Source organism: Chionomys nivalis, chromosome 6 (genome assembly GCF_950005125.1).
Source record: "Chionomys nivalis chromosome 6, mChiNiv1.1, whole genome shotgun sequence".
In the NCBI taxonomy this organism is placed as follows: domain Eukaryota; kingdom Metazoa; phylum Chordata; class Mammalia; order Rodentia; family Cricetidae; genus Chionomys; species Chionomys nivalis.
The window spans coordinates 91,372,594-91,391,951 of record NC_080091.1 but is presented as its reverse complement, the minus strand read 5'-3'; the positions used below and the strand labels follow the sequence as shown (position 1 = coordinate 91,391,951).

The following is a 19,358-nucleotide window of genomic DNA, read 5'->3' as shown; positions in this document are numbered from 1 at the left end:
TGTGGGGGGGTGTACACACATGTGCATATATGGGTGCCCCTGTGTGCACACGTGTGTGGGCTAAAGATAGGTGTTGCTGTCTTTCTTTGATCACTTTCTAACACTTTGTGAATTTCTGAATTGTTCTGTTTTTTTTTTTATTTTTTTGGTTTGGTTTTTTTGAGAAAGGCACTGTGTAGTACCTGCCCTGGAACTCACTCCGTAGATCAGGCTGGACTCGAACTCACAGAGATCCACCTGCCTCTGCCTCCTAAGTGCTGGGATTAAAGGCGTGACCCACCACCATCCTTTAAACTTAAGGAAAATATGTATGAAATTATGTTATACTATACACATATGTGTGGAACTGTGTATGAAATACCACACACACACACATTATGTTATCCATGGAGAGGGTAGGGTGTTAAAAATGTAAAGCCAGTGCATAATCCCATGATATTATTAATCAGATTAATTAGATATTAGCCCATAATTAGAGATTCTGAACTGCTTTCAGTGAGCACTTCAGTTCAGTTTTCCCCTTACAACGATGAAGACAGAACATTGTCAAAAGTGATCAAACACAGTGGTCATTTCGCCTACAGAAGCAGGTGGGTGGGCTGTTGCTAGGAGCTGCCCAGCCGCGTGTCTGCCCTGGGCCCTCTGGACTCCTATCCATCAGCTGCTACTTCAGAGAGGGTTACTTTTACTCCTCTAAGTGATTTAAATGACTTCTCCAGATGTTTTATCTAGTCACTGTTAATCAGTGAGGCTTTAAATATTGCTAGTTAATAATCTGAGAAGAAAAGGGCAGGTTTGGAGCAACCACTCTTCCTATAAATGAAGTCAACGAGACAAGCTGTTTGAAGAGAGGCTGGTGAGGCTGGAAGTGAGATGTATAGACGCGTTCTCTGGGCCTGTGTTTTAAACCAATCTCACCTGTGGGTGAGCGAAGCTCTCCATGCCAAAGGAATGTTAATTTTCTATGATTTAAAACTATAAAGCTCCAGTGTGAACACTGGCTCAGTCATTTATTATCTAGCTACATATGTGTCTTCATTTTTGAATCTCTGTGAACAGAACTGTACAACAGTCTCGGAATCTGACAGAGCTGAAGTAAGGCAGAGCCTTCAAGGCGAGGCTGAGCCTCCCTTATCTCACGCTGCTGTCCCATTTGCGGAAGGTCTTTCTGGGAGACAAGCTCATTCTACCATGAAGCGAGCTGGAAAATACTTGACATTTGATCTCACAGAAGCTCTCCGAGGACCATGGAGATCTTCAGCAGTCTTGCATTGGAAATGCAAAAGGAATCAGGTGAGAAGGCTGCACAGAGACCCGCGGCCCCAGGGAAGGATACGGTCAGTGCCAGGAAACAACACTGTGCCTTTGACCATCTCTCCCATGATGCACCCTACCGACCACATGTCAACTGGAAACAAAGATGAAATGAATATAAACAAGAACACAGAAATAGATCCATACATAAATAAAACATCAAGGCCACTCACACCATAGACTCATTGTCTGAACTTCCCTGACTGAGGCCGAGGCTGGTCCCTGACCAGGAGGGCTCTGAGGTAGGAGGGGACTCATGTTAAATGCCCAGCCCTTTCTGCTGCATAGCTGAACCAACAAAGCCATCTGAAGCTACTGGTGTCTGATTATATTACTTTGCAATTATAATTCAATGCTTTCTCTCACTTCTGATTTAAAAGATCTAATTTGCATTCATCTGCTGGAATCTGAGTGATTTGTATTGAAAATTATCCTAGGCTGTGTTAATATGGGAGACACGTGAATCAATTTCATTTTTATTCTTTTATGTGCCATCTCTGAAACAGGAGAGGAAGGAAAGCTAGCAGCTAGCATCCCAAAAGAAAATTTCCTTTATAAAAGGCATTTGTGCTTGTTTATAAATATGAATAAGTTTGCAGAAGCAGAAATGCCTGTTGGAGGACGAGTGTTTTGGAATATGAGGGCTCCATCATTGAATCCCATCAAAGGAGCAGTTTCTCAGCTGGAAGTCTCATCGGCTTCCATAAATATGGGCTTTTGTAGTGCAGAGCGCGCTGGCTATTCAAACGCGACTGTTCAACACGAAATAAGCAAGATTAAAGAGCAAATGCTTTGGAGACCGAACATCAAAGGGAACCTGGAATGTCAGGGTCAATTACAGTGGTCTCCCTGCTACTGCCAGTTATCATCCAGAACTGAAACCAGGAAGGCAGGCAAGGACACAGGGAGGGGAGGATGCGGAAGGGCGAGGAAAAAGGCAAACACCCTCCCTCGTGGGGCTGCACCCATTTACTCTTAGGGAAAGTCAGAGACAAGCAAGCAGACACTGGAAGGATAAGGAATGGGGGAAAGTGGAGCAAATGGGGGAGGGGTGGGACAGCAGCACCTCATGGCTTCGCTCCACTCGGGCTTCAAATTACATGTAGCAATTTGGTAGAGTCCTGAAGGAGGTCCCTGGAAGTGCTTTCCATTGTGAAATCTCACTGGGGCGAAACCCAAGGTGTCCATTGCTAGTTCCTAAACCCAGAGGAGCGTATGTGTTTGCTTCCATTTCTGGAAAACACGTGCCATGCAAGTTATCAGGGAAAGACAGAGCAAATGGTTGTGTGTCCATCATGATGAGTTAGCAGCATCCGGTAATCACGGCCTCACAAGAGGCTGCTGCGCTCAGAATCTTTGAGCAAAGAAAGGAAAAAATGGAACAGCTCTGGGAAAGTGTTTTATTTTTAAATTGCTCAAGTATTTTTATCACTCTGTCCCAAAGTGACCCATCTATGTGTGGTGTGTGTGGTGTGAGTGCAGGTGTATCTAGTGTGTGTAGTGTGTGGCTATATCTATATACTATAAATGTGGTGAATATACTGTGTGTATAGCATGTATGTGTAATGTGTGTGTAGTTTGCACATTTCTGAGTATATATAATGTCGAAGTGTGAATGTCTGTGTCCTGTGTAGTGTGTGTATGTGTTTGTAGTATTGTCATGTGTATGTGCAGTATGTTTGTATAATGTGTGTAAGTGTGGGAATGTGTGTGGTACAGGAGGGTTAAAGAAGAAAGGAAGGTAATTCAAGCACAGCCGTGTGATCTCCTGCATGTCTGGAAATGTTTGGAATAGGCTTCCTGCCAAAGATTATCTAGACTTTGATGTATCTGTTTCTCTTCCCCATATGGGGTGGTTTCTACAGTCCCTCTGGAAGATATGACTATAGGCCCCTCTGACAGATATGTCTACAGTCCGTCTGGAAGATATGACTATAGGCCCCTCTGACAGATATGTCTACAGTCCGTCTGGAAGATATGACTATAGGCCCCTCTGACAGATATGTCTACAGTCCATCTGGAAGATATGACTATAGGCCCCTCTGGTAAATGGCATGCCTACAGTCCCTCTGGCAGATATGTCTACACCCTTCTTTCTGTTTCAGACTATCTCCGCCACTTTACTGTCATGTGACCTTGACCAACTTTACCTCTCTAGATGTCACTTTTACCCTCTAAAATGTCAGTAATAAAAAGCATTTATTGTGTAGAATTTTAAAGATTTCAATAGTGTATTTCTGGTAAACCCCTTTCCATGTTGCCTGGTGATAGTAATTTTTCAATAAAATAGCTTTATATTGTCATACAACACATATGTACATTGTATTACATGTAGAAACTAAATGCATAAAAAGATGTTTCTAGGCGCCCACTTCACGGCTGAAGCCGCTTAGGATAGAACACTACATATCAAATCACCAGTGGGTCCTCGGAACGTCTCCTAGTCTCTAAGCCAATTCTCAACCTGTGAGTCAAGACTCCCTTGGGAGTTCAACGATCCTTTTACAAGAATCACATATCAGATAACTTGCATATCAGCTGTTTACATTACAATTCATAAGAGTAGTAAAATTACAGTTATGAAGTGGCAACAAAAACAATTTTTTGGTTGGGGTCACCACAACATGAGGAACTATATTAAAGGGTCCTAGCATTAGGAAAGTGGAGAATCTGCAATAAGTAATGACTCTATTTCCACATTAAAAAGAAAATCTGGGACTATGGGAGTGTGATGTAATACTGGGTCACTTCTCTCCTAAAACTGACCAGTTTATCTTTTAGAATAAAATCTTGTGGTATTTTCAGAAATGATCCATGTATATCTATATGTATATGTGTATATAAATATATTGTCAATAATATCAGCCGTCAGTATGGGAACAAGGTTCCTATGTTGCTTTCCTCTCAATGGACAGTTATTGGCATAATAACTAATATATTTATTTCCAACTGGTATGAATCTCTATTCTCTCTGCATGTACGTGTGTGTGCATGTACATGTGTGTGTGCCTGCTTGTGTACATCTGCATTGCACAGGCAGAGAGCCAAAATATTTGCAACTCTCATACTCAGATAATGTGTGACTTCATTTAAAAGAAACTTTGAGCATTTCCAGGTGTTGTTAAAATAGAGTCATCAATTTTCTGAGAACATCTGAAGTTTTTGACAGAAGCAAGCTGATTCTATATTCTTACTTCTTCCTTTTAAACGCCATCTTCCATTCACCCTAAGGAGAGAAGCCCTGACGACAGCTCTACACTCTCCTAACCATGATGAAATAGCTCTGGGGCTGTGTGAGTGCCACGCTATGGGTCTTCTGCATCACCTCAAATGCTAGGGCTTGAGCAGAGTTTCTCACCTTCTTCATGCTACAGCCCTTAATCCAGTTCCTCATGTTGCGGTGACCCTCAACCTTAAAGTTATTTTTGTTGGCATTTTATAACTAATTTTGCTACTGTTATGAAGTGTAATGTAAATATCTGTGTTTTCTGACGGTCTTAGGTCACCCCTATAAAAAGGTCATTCAACCCCAAAGGGGCCTGGACCCAGAGGATGAGAGCCACCATGCTAAAGGCTCAGTGACCGGCCTGTGAAGCTAATAGGAAGAGCTTTGTGAAAGGAATTTCAGCCACTGGAGTCAAACCCTTAAAAGTATAGAGCTATGTTCCTCTTCGCCTCTCTCTTTCCTCCTCCCTTCACTAGCCACGGACTGAAACACCTGGAATTGTGTGTCCAGATATCCCCTTCCTCTTGTGAGCTATGGCCTCTGGTGTTGTCACCACAATAAGGAGGTGACCAACACAGACGCCACTCAGAAAATTGGAAATAGGTCCAGTTTTGAGAGGACGTAACTGTTGTACCGCAACCTCTGAAGCTTCTCTGCTTTATCCTTTAGTGCACTGAACTGAATTGTCACTCAGTTTAGAATTCAGACGACATTCTGCGTAACGTTTCTTCCAGTGAACTTCAAAGGACAACAGAAAGAGCTAATAGTTTTAAAATCATGACATTTCTCTGGAAATCTTATGTTTTGAAATTTAATCATAAATCTTTAAAAGCACAATGTTTTAAAAACCAAAGTAGAACTATAAAAAAGCACTAATGTCCTTGTCCAGACTGAGAACACATGTGTTCTTCCTGTGTAAGACACACACACAGTTCCTGAGACACATTGTAAAACACTCCAGTGCCAGAGACTCAGAGGTACACTCATCCTCCGTCCGTCCATCCAACCCTTCCCTCATGCTTCCAGAGATATGATGCTCTTGTATCTCATACACACAAAAGCTACATAAAAGAATAGAAAGAAAACTAGTGGTGAAAATAAATCTGATTAAACAGTTTCAAATAAAGAATGTATCTCATTCTTTATGAAATGTTGGCTTTAAATACATTAGGATATAGACTATTGCATCATTTTCCAGTCAAAATAATTTGATTCTCTTATTAATATTAATTAATTTATACATATTTTAATATTTCTAAGTAGCAGAGCCTAGAGATGAACTAGTCAAAGTCTCAATTAACATATATTAAACTTCGATATTACTTCCAGCCAATCTTAGAATTATTTCAATTACACTAACATATTGCCATGGCTGTTCTCTGAGGAAACCACCACATTCTTGTGCCTGCCCTTTGTAGTTTAGTGAATCACCTCAATGGCCTGCTCTTGCTCTAAGGACAGTAGGAAATCCTTATCAGAAAGTGGCAGTGTTGTAGGCTTGCATCACACAGGACCGTCAGCTTGGCTGTCAAAGACCTGAGTTCTGTGTAGTAACCATTCTCAATAAAGGTACACAGCACGCTACATTCTACACTCTCTGCATCAGAGACTAAACTGCGGTCACATGTGACAGGATGCAGATTTTATATGCTGACTTTCGCACAGGTTTATTTCAGGTTCAAAACTTTTTCTAAAACAAGTAAAAATAAAGGCAATGCCCTGAAGGATTTTTTTTTTTTTTTTGAAAATCAGAACATCATCAATGATGTGATTATCTCCGTTTTGCTGAAGGATCAGTTTAGATTTTAAAAGTTTCAGTTTATCCTGATTGTATTAACTGTTGAGTTTCAATGGTCAAGACAGAAGTGCAACCCTGAGAGGAGTGGAAAGCTACATTACAGCTCACAGAGTGCCCTTGCTCTGTGGAAAAAGGGACCAGGAGCAGCCATGTCCCACACTGATGAGAAATCCTGGCCTGTCTGTCCTCATGGGTGGGCGGCCCACAGAGACTACAGCTCCACTCTGAGCAGCGATAGAAAGGTCTCTGTTTTTAATGTATGTTACTCCAAAGGCAAAAGCACAAGGAATAATTCCTGCTTGTGAGTAAGATCAGCACACTGACAAGTGATTATGGATTATAATGTTGTTCAGCCACAGTGGTTATGTAAATGGCCCCCAAACTACAGGTAATTGATGTGATGTAAAAAAAAATTCTCAGATCACATGTGAAATGTGCCTATGGACAAAAGCACACGAGGTCAATAGTTACATAAAATGGTTTATAGACAGAAGGCTGTCACAGAGTTTCCTCCCTCTAGACCAGCACTGTCCAATAAGAAAGACAACAGCACCAAGTGCAAATTGTGCACATAATTTAAAATGTGCTCATATTAACAACAAAAAAGAATAGGAAGGAACAGATAAGATCAATTTTATCAATATATGTTTTACCTCAATACATTCAAAGTTCTGTCACTTAGCACTTATTCAATATGAGGTCATCACTGGTTCGTTTCACAAGCTTTGTGTATCTTTAGATAGTGGTAAGCACCGTATTCATTCAGCGCTTGTAATCCAATCTTTAATTTCAAGTGCTGAGAAGTAACGCATTGTCCAGGGTCTTTACCACTGAAGGGCTAGAAGAGACCAGCAGTTTGTGTTAATGCTGGGACTCAGCAAATATCACACCAATGTCCAGCAGAAAGCATGAATGCCTGCTTGATATTAGCTTCTTATCGAGTCATAAGTTTTGAACTGTAACCTTTCTTTTTGTGTTGAAATGAAATTATAATCTTTCTTACATAATAAAGGGATTACTTAATAGAACTTTCTCAAATAAAACGAGTAATAATCTGCCATGTTTCTTGTTGACAAAATCCAAAGCCTCTTATCTAACAATTCTTATGAGCTAACACTGTACTGTTATTGAAGTTATCAGTTAGTGTCGACCATACTTGGCACTGGCATCCATCAGCAAGCTGTTGTGCACTTGTCAAAGGATGTTCTCCTGTTAATATGTGAAGTTTATTTCCTACATGTCATAAACGCAAGTGTTTCCTTTCACTAGAGAGTAAACCTCTGGTCACTGAAGAAGTTCTTCTGCTTATGTAAAGCTCATTTGTACACAGTCCTCTAAGAAACTTAGCTGGAAAATCAATGCCCTAATCTTCATGTGTGCTGCTCAAGTGTGTAGGTGCAGGCGGAGGTCAGAGGTCATTGTCAGGTGTGGCCCCCAGTCACACTCCACCTTGGGTTTTCAGTCAGGAGACCTGGAGCTCTCTGATTGGCTAGGCTGGCTAGCAGGCATGGAGGTCTGCCCTACCACTGCAGTTACAGAGGTGTGCTTCTGTACCTGGCTTTCACAAGCGTGCTGGGGATTTGAACTCAGGTGCTCACTCCTCTGCAGTAGGCACTCCACCTACTGAGCCCCATAATGACCTATTTATCTACCAAAGCTCAACATCTCAAACTCAAGCAAATGAAGTCCTATTAAAGTCACCTGCCCTCTGTTCATTTGATTAATAATCAGGGTTTCTATGGGTGAAGGTTCACGATTTACTGGGGTCATGCATGTTGCAGCGGCTTAGTAAAGCCTGACTACGTACACATCCCTAGACTAAAGCTTGAATGTCAGGGAGAGTGAGTAGGGAAATCATACTCGAATGTTGTGGATCATAAATAGCATTAGGAAGAAGATGGGAAATGACTTGGAAATAGTGACCTCTTTTGCTAATTATGTTTTTGTTGTTGATTTGTTTGTTTTTCATTTAGAGTCTGGTAGTATCCATTAATTCTGAGAAACAATGTTCCTATTTTGACTTCTAGGAAAGAAAGTGGTTTAAGAAGAAAAAGTCTATTGGAAAATTAATTAGCAGAAGCTATTGTGGTAGGCACCTGCAGTGCTGGTGAGGGTACAGAAACCATCACTTCATTGTGAGAAGCGCTCCACTTACCCAACTTCCTGCTCCTGTCTTTCCTCTGCTGGGAAAATCGTTACGAGATTAAAGGGAGAGAAACGGAAACAGGTGAAGCCAAAGGTGTAAGGATACAGTCCCTTCCGGGAAAGAGGATTTTGTGGCGGACCATTTCTCCCATGATGCATCCCACAGACCATATGTCCACTAGAACAGGAGAGAGGGAGTGAAGACAGAGGAGGAAAGCAAGGTTAACTGAGGTCACCGGCTCTGGGGACTGGAAGATAAGACTCTCACATTCCACCTAATGTGACTGAATGTGAGTTAAAATCCACATTGTGTTATCATGCAGGCTCTACAGTGAGCGCTCAAATTCATGTGTAAAACAGAGGACTGTATGGATGCCCAAACTGCATCTTGACTGACAGGAGTTGGTGGTGTCCTGGACAGGGAAAGAACATTCACTAAACCAACAGTATCTCCAGGCAGGCGTCAACTAAAGGTCTCGGAGACGGTTTTGATAGCATTTGCTAGATTCATCCATGTAGGGTGACTGTGTTCACTTCCAGTTTTGTGCAGTTGTGTGCAGTGGGCAGCAAGAGAATACCCTTTGTCCCAAATAAAAGTTCATTCAACCAAATCCGAGAGACTAGGAAATGGTTGGCGAACTTTGTGGTGAGGAGCTGCAATTCCCGTGTTACAGGGCTGATTTTTTCACCCAGAAATTATTCTTTAAGATAAGCATCAGTTCTAACTTCTATCTGAAATAGTTTGAAAAAACTGATAAATTAGCATCTGCACAAAGGGGATCTTGAAAAGTGAAAAATGTAGAAAAGGTGTTAAGACTTAAGTGCACGTGTGTGTCCTGATCGTCCTGTTTGGTAACCAACACTCTCCTACGGACCTTAACTCTCTGGCTGTTTCACGTGTACCAATGCCAAGGGGATTCTGAAACAAAAACATTGGTCTGAGTTGCTCCAAGGGGTGGAAGGCAGGGTGAGGTGCACGGGAGGGGCATGCCTGAAGCAGGACAAGCTGTTTTTGTCTTCTGCATGATAACCACCCTCAGCTGAGACAGAACATGGCACAAGGGTGTGAGGCGCACCTCCGTGCACAGAAAGGAAGGCTTTTCATTGTGCTGTAGACCTCTCAAATAAAGAAAGGAACAGGACTGATTACCTTCTGTCTGTGCGACAAAGATCTAAATACACAGACCAGGCAAACTCAGACTTCCAGGCTCTGTCCATCCTCACCCCTCCTAGTTTTTGTGAGGCACAGTCATCATACCCAAGGATATTTGCTGCATGCAGATTGTGTGTAATGATCAAATCAGGGCACTCAGCATATCCCAAACCGTAGACATTTATCAATGTCTTGGCTTGGGTCATTCCAACTCTTCCCCTTAAAATATACAATACATTATTGGTAACTCTGGTCCTCAGTTCTAGATTTCTCTCTAATTGAACCTCCCTGGGTTTCACTCAGGAGAAAGAGGAGGAGGGCTCCATTAACATAAGTCAGAAGGTGACACAGCTCTGGCAGTGGCTGTCCAAGTGAACCTGGCCTGCTTCAGGGCTGACAAAGACAGCAATGTAACAACGTCCACTAGACTGGAAGTATGCAAATGATTGCTCTTAACTTCAAAGGCTCACAAATGCCCTCTGCGGGAATTATACTCAAAACCGCGATAGTAGTTGTCGTGATGAAATGCGTGAAAAAGATCTCTAGGGATTAAACATATAAAACCTAAAAACCGGCATTCAGGGTACAAATACAAATCTAACTTCTCAGAATATTCGATATGGTTTTCAACATGACTCTTTATAATAGGTATTCCAGACACAATGATAGATCACAAGGCTTTCTAAGACGTACTTTATAACCCTTTATTTTAATCAATCAAAATTCAATTTGAATTTCAAATATCTTTCTGTGTCTTTCTTTCAACATGTTCATGTATATTCGACTGACTTTCTTGTCAAAGAAATAATGTAAAATTTAATGTTTTTTTTCCTTTATATGGCCTCTTGAATTTATTTAAGATTTACTAGATAGTACGACACTAAATATTACTTACAGAGGATCTGACATATGAACAAGAAGGTTATAGTTTGAATGATGCTAACTTGACTTGATCCAAGATTCTGTAATCTCTTTGTGCATCTTTTCTGAGGACCAGAGCTATTAACCTGAGATTTTCCACAAAAGCCAAGAGTCGGGCAGTTAGCAGTGATTCTCCCTCTCTGAGGCCTGTGTGCCAATCAGCAGCCGCTTGACTGCTTAATTGAGTGAGCTCTATTTGCAAGTCTTTTCTGCTATCACATTTTAGAGATCCTGCAGCCAAGCCTGCCTCTCAGAAGCGCCCCTTCACATCCTTCACGCCCCATCCCCTCCCCCCACTGGTATCTAAGAGAACTCTGAAAATGAAGAGCAGGCAAGCTCCTCTTCAAAAGAAGTCATCTATGTTACAACAAGCATGCCTCTCGGTTATCTAAAGCGTGAAGCCTGTTTCGCTCTTTCGGAAACATCCCTACCGTTCTCCTTGTAGCCCATTCCCAGGATGACCTCAGGGGCTCTGTAATATCGCGTCACCACATACGGTGTCATCATGAAGCTTGTGCCCGCTGTCCTGGCCAGTCCAAAGTCAAGGATCTTCAATGTGCAATCAGACTTGACTACTATGTTACTGGGTTTTAAGTCCTGAAGACAGAAACAGGGAAGAAAATGAAAGTGAGTATCTACAGGGACCGCAGTTTCTTCCCTAACGCTACACAGGGCAGCCTTGCAACAGCCAGCTTGTCCGCAGGACCCCGTGTGAAGCACAGGACCACTGTGACACGTCACAGGTAGTTTTAGATTTCTAAAAAAAAAGTCCTAATAAAATATTTTAAGTTCAGAAGAAGACTTTACTGTCATTTTTATTATTTAGGCTCACATTGGTGAAAATAACATGTCATTTCTTAGGTTTCTCTTTAGAACAACATAAACCTTTAAGGGTAAGTGTCATTTCTAGGCCTGACAGGGGAATACATAGGGGCAGCTGTATTATTATAAAATCTTTGTATTTCCAGAAAGGAATTGGAAATGAGCTGTATTATTTCAGCTACTCATCCAACTTCCATTGTCAGTGGGCTAGGAAATACAAGACTCTTCAGAAGTTGACTTTCAGTGACGAAAAATATAAATTCAAATTCTCCCAGAGCACACATAGAAGTCCCTTCTACACATCAGTCAGTCGGGTGCTAATTCTCCCGGAGACGATAATTCAAAGCTGTTTTTTTTTCTCTTCTGCAGTAGTCAGTACATTGCAGTTCTAGAGCAAGTGATCTTACCCTGTGGATAATTCCAGCGGAGTGGAGGTGCTTGATGCCGCACAACATCTGGTATAGCAAATAGGACATCCGCTCATGGTCTAATTCCATCTGAATCACCTGACACAAGTTGGCATCCATCAGTTCCATCACTAAGTAACTAAAAGGCAAATCCACAAATCCACAACCTTAGTTCCAGAAGAGAGGTCTAGCATGACCTTCCAACACTGTTGGAATCCTGTACTTCGTCTATGTTTTATTGAACTTCCAAGCTCTGTGATTGCTTGCGAGAGGATGGGAAACTTCCAAGTATACCATGATTGACAGCTGCAGCGACAACCCACAGGCAGATAGCAGCGTCACTAATTAGTCTGTGGTTCATGGCCATCTGTTCTCTCACCTTTATTGATCATACTTTCCCTATATTTCCCTAATGCTTTCCTAAGTATTATGATTACAACCGAGGGAAGGAATCAGGACAGGGGTTTCTAAAGTATGCTGCAGCTGTGGAAGAAGAAACCGTGCCCCGGAATAACTGCCCCTCAGCCAATTTGTCACTGACTTTCTAGACAGAGTCATTTTTCACAAAATTAAAGGCCCTGAAAAGACAGGTGAAAAAGAACAAAGAAAATTGCGGCATATTCTTTGTTAATGTTTCTCAAAAGGAACTGACCCATCCTGGAAACTCGCAGAAACAATGAACAAATAATTAATATGGCTTTCTTACTTTGAGATTCCAAGAGTGTGGAACAACAGACCATATGGGCCAGAAGGAGGCAGGAGTGTCCTTCAGAAGGTCAGACCACCCTGGAATCTGCACTGCATACTGCTGCTCCTTCCCTGGGTCCTGCCCTTAGGTCTCTTCGATCTTTGCAAGGAATTTCATCCTTTTTGTTTCTATTGCTATTATTTTTGCCACTCCCCTGGAGTTATCTGAGTGACCTCCCTTCGTTACTTCTGTTGCTTCATTACTTACACGTCTTGGAACTCCTCCAGCGTTTTCTGGGGTGTGAAAACATTTAATAAGCTAATAATCTGGAAGACAGAGCATGAAAGAGACAAAGAAAAGAAATAAGGCAGAAAGTTAATTATTTTTTAAAGCATGAGTGTATTTATTCCCGGTGTAAGACACTCAATAAAGAAAGCCATGATGGAAACGGAAAAGATGGGAAATTCTCCTGGACGGCCTCATAGGACAGAAAAGTGGAATCAGAGAGAACACAAAACCTGTCTGAAGGCTACTAACGAAATTATAACATCTATTCAGAGCCAGGACCAAGCCAGACAAGACGTATGCATTGTATTCCTTCTTGTGGTTCCATGATCACACACAAGCTGCGAGGTGGTGAATCCACAAAGGGCAAAGTCACCAAGAAGAGGAAGACGAAGAAATCCTCACCAAAACCTTGAAGGGACCATTATTCCTCCAAATGAAAAAGTCCCATCATGTTTAAATACTGCCTCAACCAATATGGCTGTGCTGTGTGTGGGGAGGTGTACTGTGCACAAAATTAACGATAAATTGGCAAAAAGCAAGTTGAAGAGCTAGCAAACTTTAGTCCTAACCATTTACTCTCTTATTTCAGTGATTATGGGAATTATGTGATAAAGTAAATCAATCTAAAAAACCACATTCATCTCAATTCTACATAAATTATATGTATAAATAACCCATATGTCTTCCCATTTGAATATTATACATCACGTGTCAGTGGAAATGAAAATATAAACAAATGAGGATATTCTACCTAAAATGCTGATGTGACTAAAAATCTACTTTACAAAAATGTTAGCTTGATAGTTAAACAACTTCAGGGCACAAACAAATTCAATGGCTTTTCATAAAGTTCATAAGTGGCACTTGAACATATAAAGTCGTCTAAATAACACAATTCTAAATAACTGGAAAATGTGCCATATTGTGGAATTTTTGATTGTTGCTGCTTGCATAAACTATTAAGAAAAATGTCACAGAGCATCCAACGCTTTTGTTAAACTTTTAAGATACCTTTAATTCTGTATACTTAATAACAGCTCAGATGAGCAAAGTGTAGATATAATAGTTGTCATAGAATCATCATTTACTTGTCTCATATCATAGAAGTCTCATAAAGTAACATTTTATCACAGAGGTTTTATTTTTTAGCCAAATTGGACTATACACAGGGGGCACAATTATACACACTGGCACACGCATGCATGCACCGTTTAAGGACTGGATAATACCAACTCCCATCATCAGGTGGTAAACTAGTCTACAAAGCGACATTACAGACTGTTTTCAAAGCCCGTGTCTCCTGATACATTTCTTTGTCTGTGTTCTTATTTCCCATTTTCCTATAGGCTCATTTCATAACCTTCTTAGATATCTCTTTTGTATTTCACCTCAGTTCTTACCTCATAGATTTCAATTCTTCCTAACAACCCATTCAAAGATTTATTTATTCTATTTTGTTCTTTTTTTTTTTTCAAGACAGGGTTCCTCTGTAGCTTTGAAGCCTGGCCTGGAACTATCTCTTGTAGACCAGGCTGGCCTCAAACTCACAGAAGCTGCCTCTGCCTCTCGAGTGCTGGGATTAAAGGTGTGTACCACCACCGCCCAGCTCTATTTATTTTATTTTATGTATACGAGTACTATGCTTAAATGTATGTCTGCACTGTGGGGATGTCTGATAACTTCAGAAGCTAAAGGCTTCAGATTCCTTGGAACCAGAGTTATAGATAGCTGTGAGTGACCATGAGGATACAGGGAATTAAACCTAGCTCCTTTGGAAGAGCATTCCATGTTCTTAACCACGGAGTCCTATCTCCAGCCTCCTAAAGTCTCAGCTAGAAGTTCCTGATGCAGTGCTAATCCCACTCGGCAAATGCCTTACAAACAGCTCAACATCAGAATGAGGTCATCATAGATACCTCCACTTCCCTGTAGCATTTTCCAGTGGGAACCTGACTCAGTTGTTTTATTATCAAGTCTTGTGAGGCACAGACATGAGTCAGCACTTGTCACAATCCCGCAATCTCAACAATCATGACTTCCTGGAATTGAGTTATCTTCTAAATGGATTTTCCTATTATTAAAGGTTGAATGGGGTTGCTTCATTGTGTTTCTTTGCTTTCCCTAGGATTAACAGAACTCCATATTTGCTTTGAGTATCAATGAAGAACTACAACTGGTAAGAGGGAAGTTCTCTCTTTGTTAAAAAATATTTCTATAAGCTTGTAAGCATACATGCACAAACACATACATAAAAAGCAGGTAGCAGGACTGATATAAATTGTTATAGCAATTTGGAAATCTTTATTTTCCTTAAGGAGCAGTTGCTGTGAATTCCCTTTGTTGCAGTCAACATTGGGGCAAATACTCAACTGTTTTCTGCTACTACCAGACCATGCTGAAGGCAGACTAACTTCGTGGCAAGGCTATTAGTCATTACAGTGTGAGTTCAAGGACGTGGTGCCAGTGTTAGCATCGCTCTGGAGGTAGCTTGTGAGGGACAGAAAGATGATCATCTTTCAAAGCTGGACAGTGTGTGGGCTCACACTGACATGTCACTCTCATGTGACATGAGAAATCTCAGAGGTATGATGAGCACTCCCTAGTCCTTTTAAAGGCAAGTCTCCAAAGACCCTAAGCCATCTGAAGGTCCATCTTCTGGAAAGATGAACCACCTTTCATATTACAGCACTGGAGACCAATCTTCCAATATGTGAGCATTTAGAAAAGATAGCTGAAATACATCCAAACCACACCACGGGATATGCTTTTTTTTTTTCAAGTTGGCCAAGCAATTTGGAATTTCTCCATAAGATATTGCTCTCCAGGGTTGCTGTGGGAGCTCTTCAGCCAACAGCCTTTAAGATACCAGCCACTTGGGCGTGGTCTTTTATACTATAAATGTAGCTGTAAGGCGTGCCCTCACCCTCTTGCTTCTGGTTCTTGTTTCTGGCTGCTAGATTCAGTTCCTGTTCTCCATTCATGCAGAGGACTGCGATCTAGGACTATTATACTTTATTATACATAATTCTGAATTAATGTGGGATTATTTTGTAACTTCCATCATCACAGGGTCTGCAAGGATGATTAAGTAGATACAAATTGATGTGTGGAAATCTTTCTACACCATTGCTTTTTTGCTTGCATCCGTATGTTGTTCTCTGCTCAGGGGTTTGTTTCATCCTCCTTCCTAACACAGTAACCTGCCACCCTGGTCATGTGACCAGTGTGCCACACAGCGAGAGACTTCATGGCTTTTATACAGTGTCTCTTCTTAAGAGTCAGTTTCCCCTAACCTCTAGATTCCTTCTAGATGTCTCATGCTCTTTGCATGGCCATGTCAGTGATGAGTCATGAGCCCTTCCTGCTCTGCCTATCCCATCACATCCCACAGGGATCAGCCTTTTGAAATGCTTCTACCTCTTTTATGGAGCCTTCCCTTTCAGAGAAAACTGAGGCTCCTCTGGGAGGAAATTGTTCTGGTTCTTCTCCTTTGTAATCCTCGACAGTCTTAACTATCTAGAAGTCTGTCCAGCACATTAAATGTAATTAATCCAAAAGAGTGAATTCAGGTGTCATTGGCCCCAAACAACTCAACAGTATACAAATGATCTGATTTAAAGGTCATATGAGGGGCGCACCAGAGAAAGGGATAGAGAAAGAGGAAGCAGGAGAGAAGAGATGGGGGAGAGAGAAAAAGACAGAGAGACAGAGAGGGGGGAGACACACAGAGAGAGAGAGAGAAGTAGAGAGAGAAAGTCAGTCTGTCATGGGAGTAGAGCGACAGAGTGAGAAAGTCACTATCATTGTATCATAAATCTCTTTCTACCAAACACACATTTGCTGCTTACTGCTCTGGTAGTTGATCATTTGTTGTATGATCTCACTTACAAAATACAGTGATAATTTCATATATGCTGTGTGTATTTATATTTCAGGACTTAGCATGAACATGTGATAGCTGCTATTTTTAGTTTTATTCTTAAAAATATATAATTTATTACATATTTGTGCATAAGAAAATATGCCTCATAAACTTGTTATGAGTTATGAATCATCACCATCAGGTTAAATAATTTTCTTTGATTTCTCCTTACAAAGAGGAGACAGGGCTCAAGGATGAAGGTCCTCCCCTGAGATTTAGGAAGCGTAACCTCTGAAGTGATAGTTGACACCACCTGGATGCACTAAGCAAAGGCTCTGTGTGGTCCCTGCTCTGAAGAGCTTTCCATGTGTGTGCACCTGCCGCTTCCCCATCCCAAAGCAAGATGCTCACACAGCAGGGACCCTCAGCAGCTGAAGTCCTGCCTGACTCCAGATGAAGCACATAGCAGACAAAACAGCAACTGAGAATCTTCTGCCTTTTATTATGAACTTATGCTCTGTCCTGTAAGATTTCCCTGTGAGTTTTGTCTGTTTAGGAGCTTTAGCTTGATTGAAAAGCATGAGGCTCCTGGGTTAATTTTGAGCGTGACAAGCAAATAAGGTTAATTTCATAACAGGGACAGAGTATCAGTCACATTCATCTCCTCCATGCCATATGGCTTTCGGATAATTTTTTTTAAGCAGGAAGCTACCACGAGGACAATGAAACCAAACTCAGCATATGGGCAAAATAAACAACCTTAAGAGACAGAGACGACAAAGCAAGCTTCCCTCCTGGAGCTGTGCTTGTGTTCTTCCTCTTGTCTCACAACCTCCCGCTGCCAGGGGTTCAAAACTAACATGGAAACTCACGTTTTTATGGTTCACACACTTCATGAGGACCAGCTCCCGGTAAGCTCTCTTGGCATGAGTTTGGTTCTGGAAGGGTCGGCTGAGCTTCTTAATGGCCACATTTCTGTCGAGGACAGCATCATATGCGGCACTGTCAAGATTCAAAAGCAGTCCAGACTTCAGCACACAGCACAGACAAGGAAGATGGCACTCTGGAATCCCACCTAATGCTTTTAGTTTACATGCCAATAAAATCATAAGGAAAGGTTGAGTGACCAGAAGTAGATGGGGAGAGAAGTGGGGAGTAGATGGGGCAGGGAAGAGGAAGAAGAAGGGATGGAACATTCAGAATGCAGCTTCAAACGACATCAGTGAACTGCAGATCAAGAGACAAAAGCCAACTACTCAAATTTTCCTCAGGGCACATGAGAATAGTATGTCATTCCATCTATTGGAGCTTGAATTTCTCATCTGTCAATATACTATGTAGACAGACTCTATCTGTGATAGACTGGGGGTTCTTTTAGGTGTACATCTGTTTTTCCCCCAGTTACAAGATCCAGTTTTTACAATCTGATGATAAATTCATGAAAACATAGGTTGATCAATCATCAGAGCACATTCATGCACTAGAACAAGGTTCAAAGCTAGACACACCATCAGAAGATGCTCTTCCAGCAAACAGCTGACACTCAGTACCGAGAGAGGAGTAAATGTTACTAACCTGGGAATCCTTCATTCGGCCAACAATGATAAATTAGCATGCTTTTAAAAAGCAACCTCAACAGGACTGTCCCTCACATAGTCTCAATGTGCTTCTAGAGGTCAAAGAAAGTGAGAGGGACCTTCTTGCTTCTGTATCTCATGGTATACCCATAAAATGTTGGTGTTGCATACCAGAAACATTGGGGTTTTCTGGTTTTGCCCAGTTGGCTGGACGAGTAAGCAAACCAGAATCTCCAAATTTAATCTGTTAAATTTATAGATTTGTTGACCACTTAGGGCTCAATTGAACCAAAACCCAAAAGAGTGTGGCTTTCTTTATCGATATGAAGTATACTGTTAGGTAATGAGAGGCTTGCAGGGTGACTTGGATGTAGCTTTCTATTTTGCCTAGTACATTCCTCCATCTAATCTTTAATTTTCTCTAAAATATCTCCATCAGATGCTTGGGGTTTTTTTTCTGCTTATGTTACTTCAAATATCACAGCTCACTAAGAGCAGGCCAGATCATTCTGTTAGTGGGCAGCTTTGAGAGTAAAAAATACCATGATTCTAACAAAGATAGTCATCTCTCCACGGTTACCAATGACTTCTGTTGGCCCTGCCTTCAAGGATAACCCATGTAAAGTATTCCCCTTTGTTATGATAAACCATTGAGTCTGAAATCCTTCAAAGGACCAAGTGAATCTCGGAAAGTCAGCTTTCATTACTTCCCCCAAAGTCTGTTCTTCCGTCACAAATATCACCGGTGTCCTCATGCCATTTGTCACAGCACAGCTTCAAGTCCCATCTCCATCTGCGCTGCTTCCTCTGAATATACTCCAGACTATCAATACTCTCAGAACATGTGGTCCCAGACTAAAGAAAGCAACGCTACCCTGAAGTGTCAGTGAAATCTAGGGTAGGGCTATCAGCCCTTCCATACATATACATGCTCACTCCGCTCCTACCATACTGTTGCAACGTCTACATGCTTGCCCCATCCCACACAAAGTTAACTAATGGAACCATTTTAAAGGTGCTTTTTAAAGCGTCATGTTACTTATATTAGTATTTGAACCCCACTGTAGTACTTGGTACTTTTATCCCAGGTTTGCGTAGAGGGAGAGGACGGGGTCAGGCGGGCTGGCGTCTAACAAATAGTGCAGAGGGAAATGATG

The 19,358-nt window shown here is 41.5% G+C and overlaps 1 protein-coding gene across 4 annotated transcripts in view; it reads right to left on the bottom strand.

Moving 5' to 3' along the window:
* Mapk10 (mitogen-activated protein kinase 10) overlaps positions 1–19,358 on the bottom strand; it is a 272,339-nt gene that overhangs the window by 57,615 nt on the left and 195,366 nt on the right. For all 4 annotated transcript variants that reach the window (XM_057771356.1, XM_057771353.1, XM_057771355.1 and 1 more), the window contains 5 exons: positions 17,497–17,626; positions 12,742–12,800; positions 11,787–11,925; positions 10,989–11,154; positions 8,590–8,661 (listed from right to left, as the gene is read on the bottom strand). In XM_057771356.1, coding sequence (XP_057627339.1) covers positions 8,590–8,661; positions 10,989–11,154; positions 11,787–11,925; positions 12,742–12,800; positions 17,497–17,626 — 566 coding nt within the window. The remainder of the gene's footprint in view (positions 1–8,589; positions 8,662–10,988; positions 11,155–11,786; positions 11,926–12,741; positions 12,801–17,496; positions 17,627–19,358) is intronic.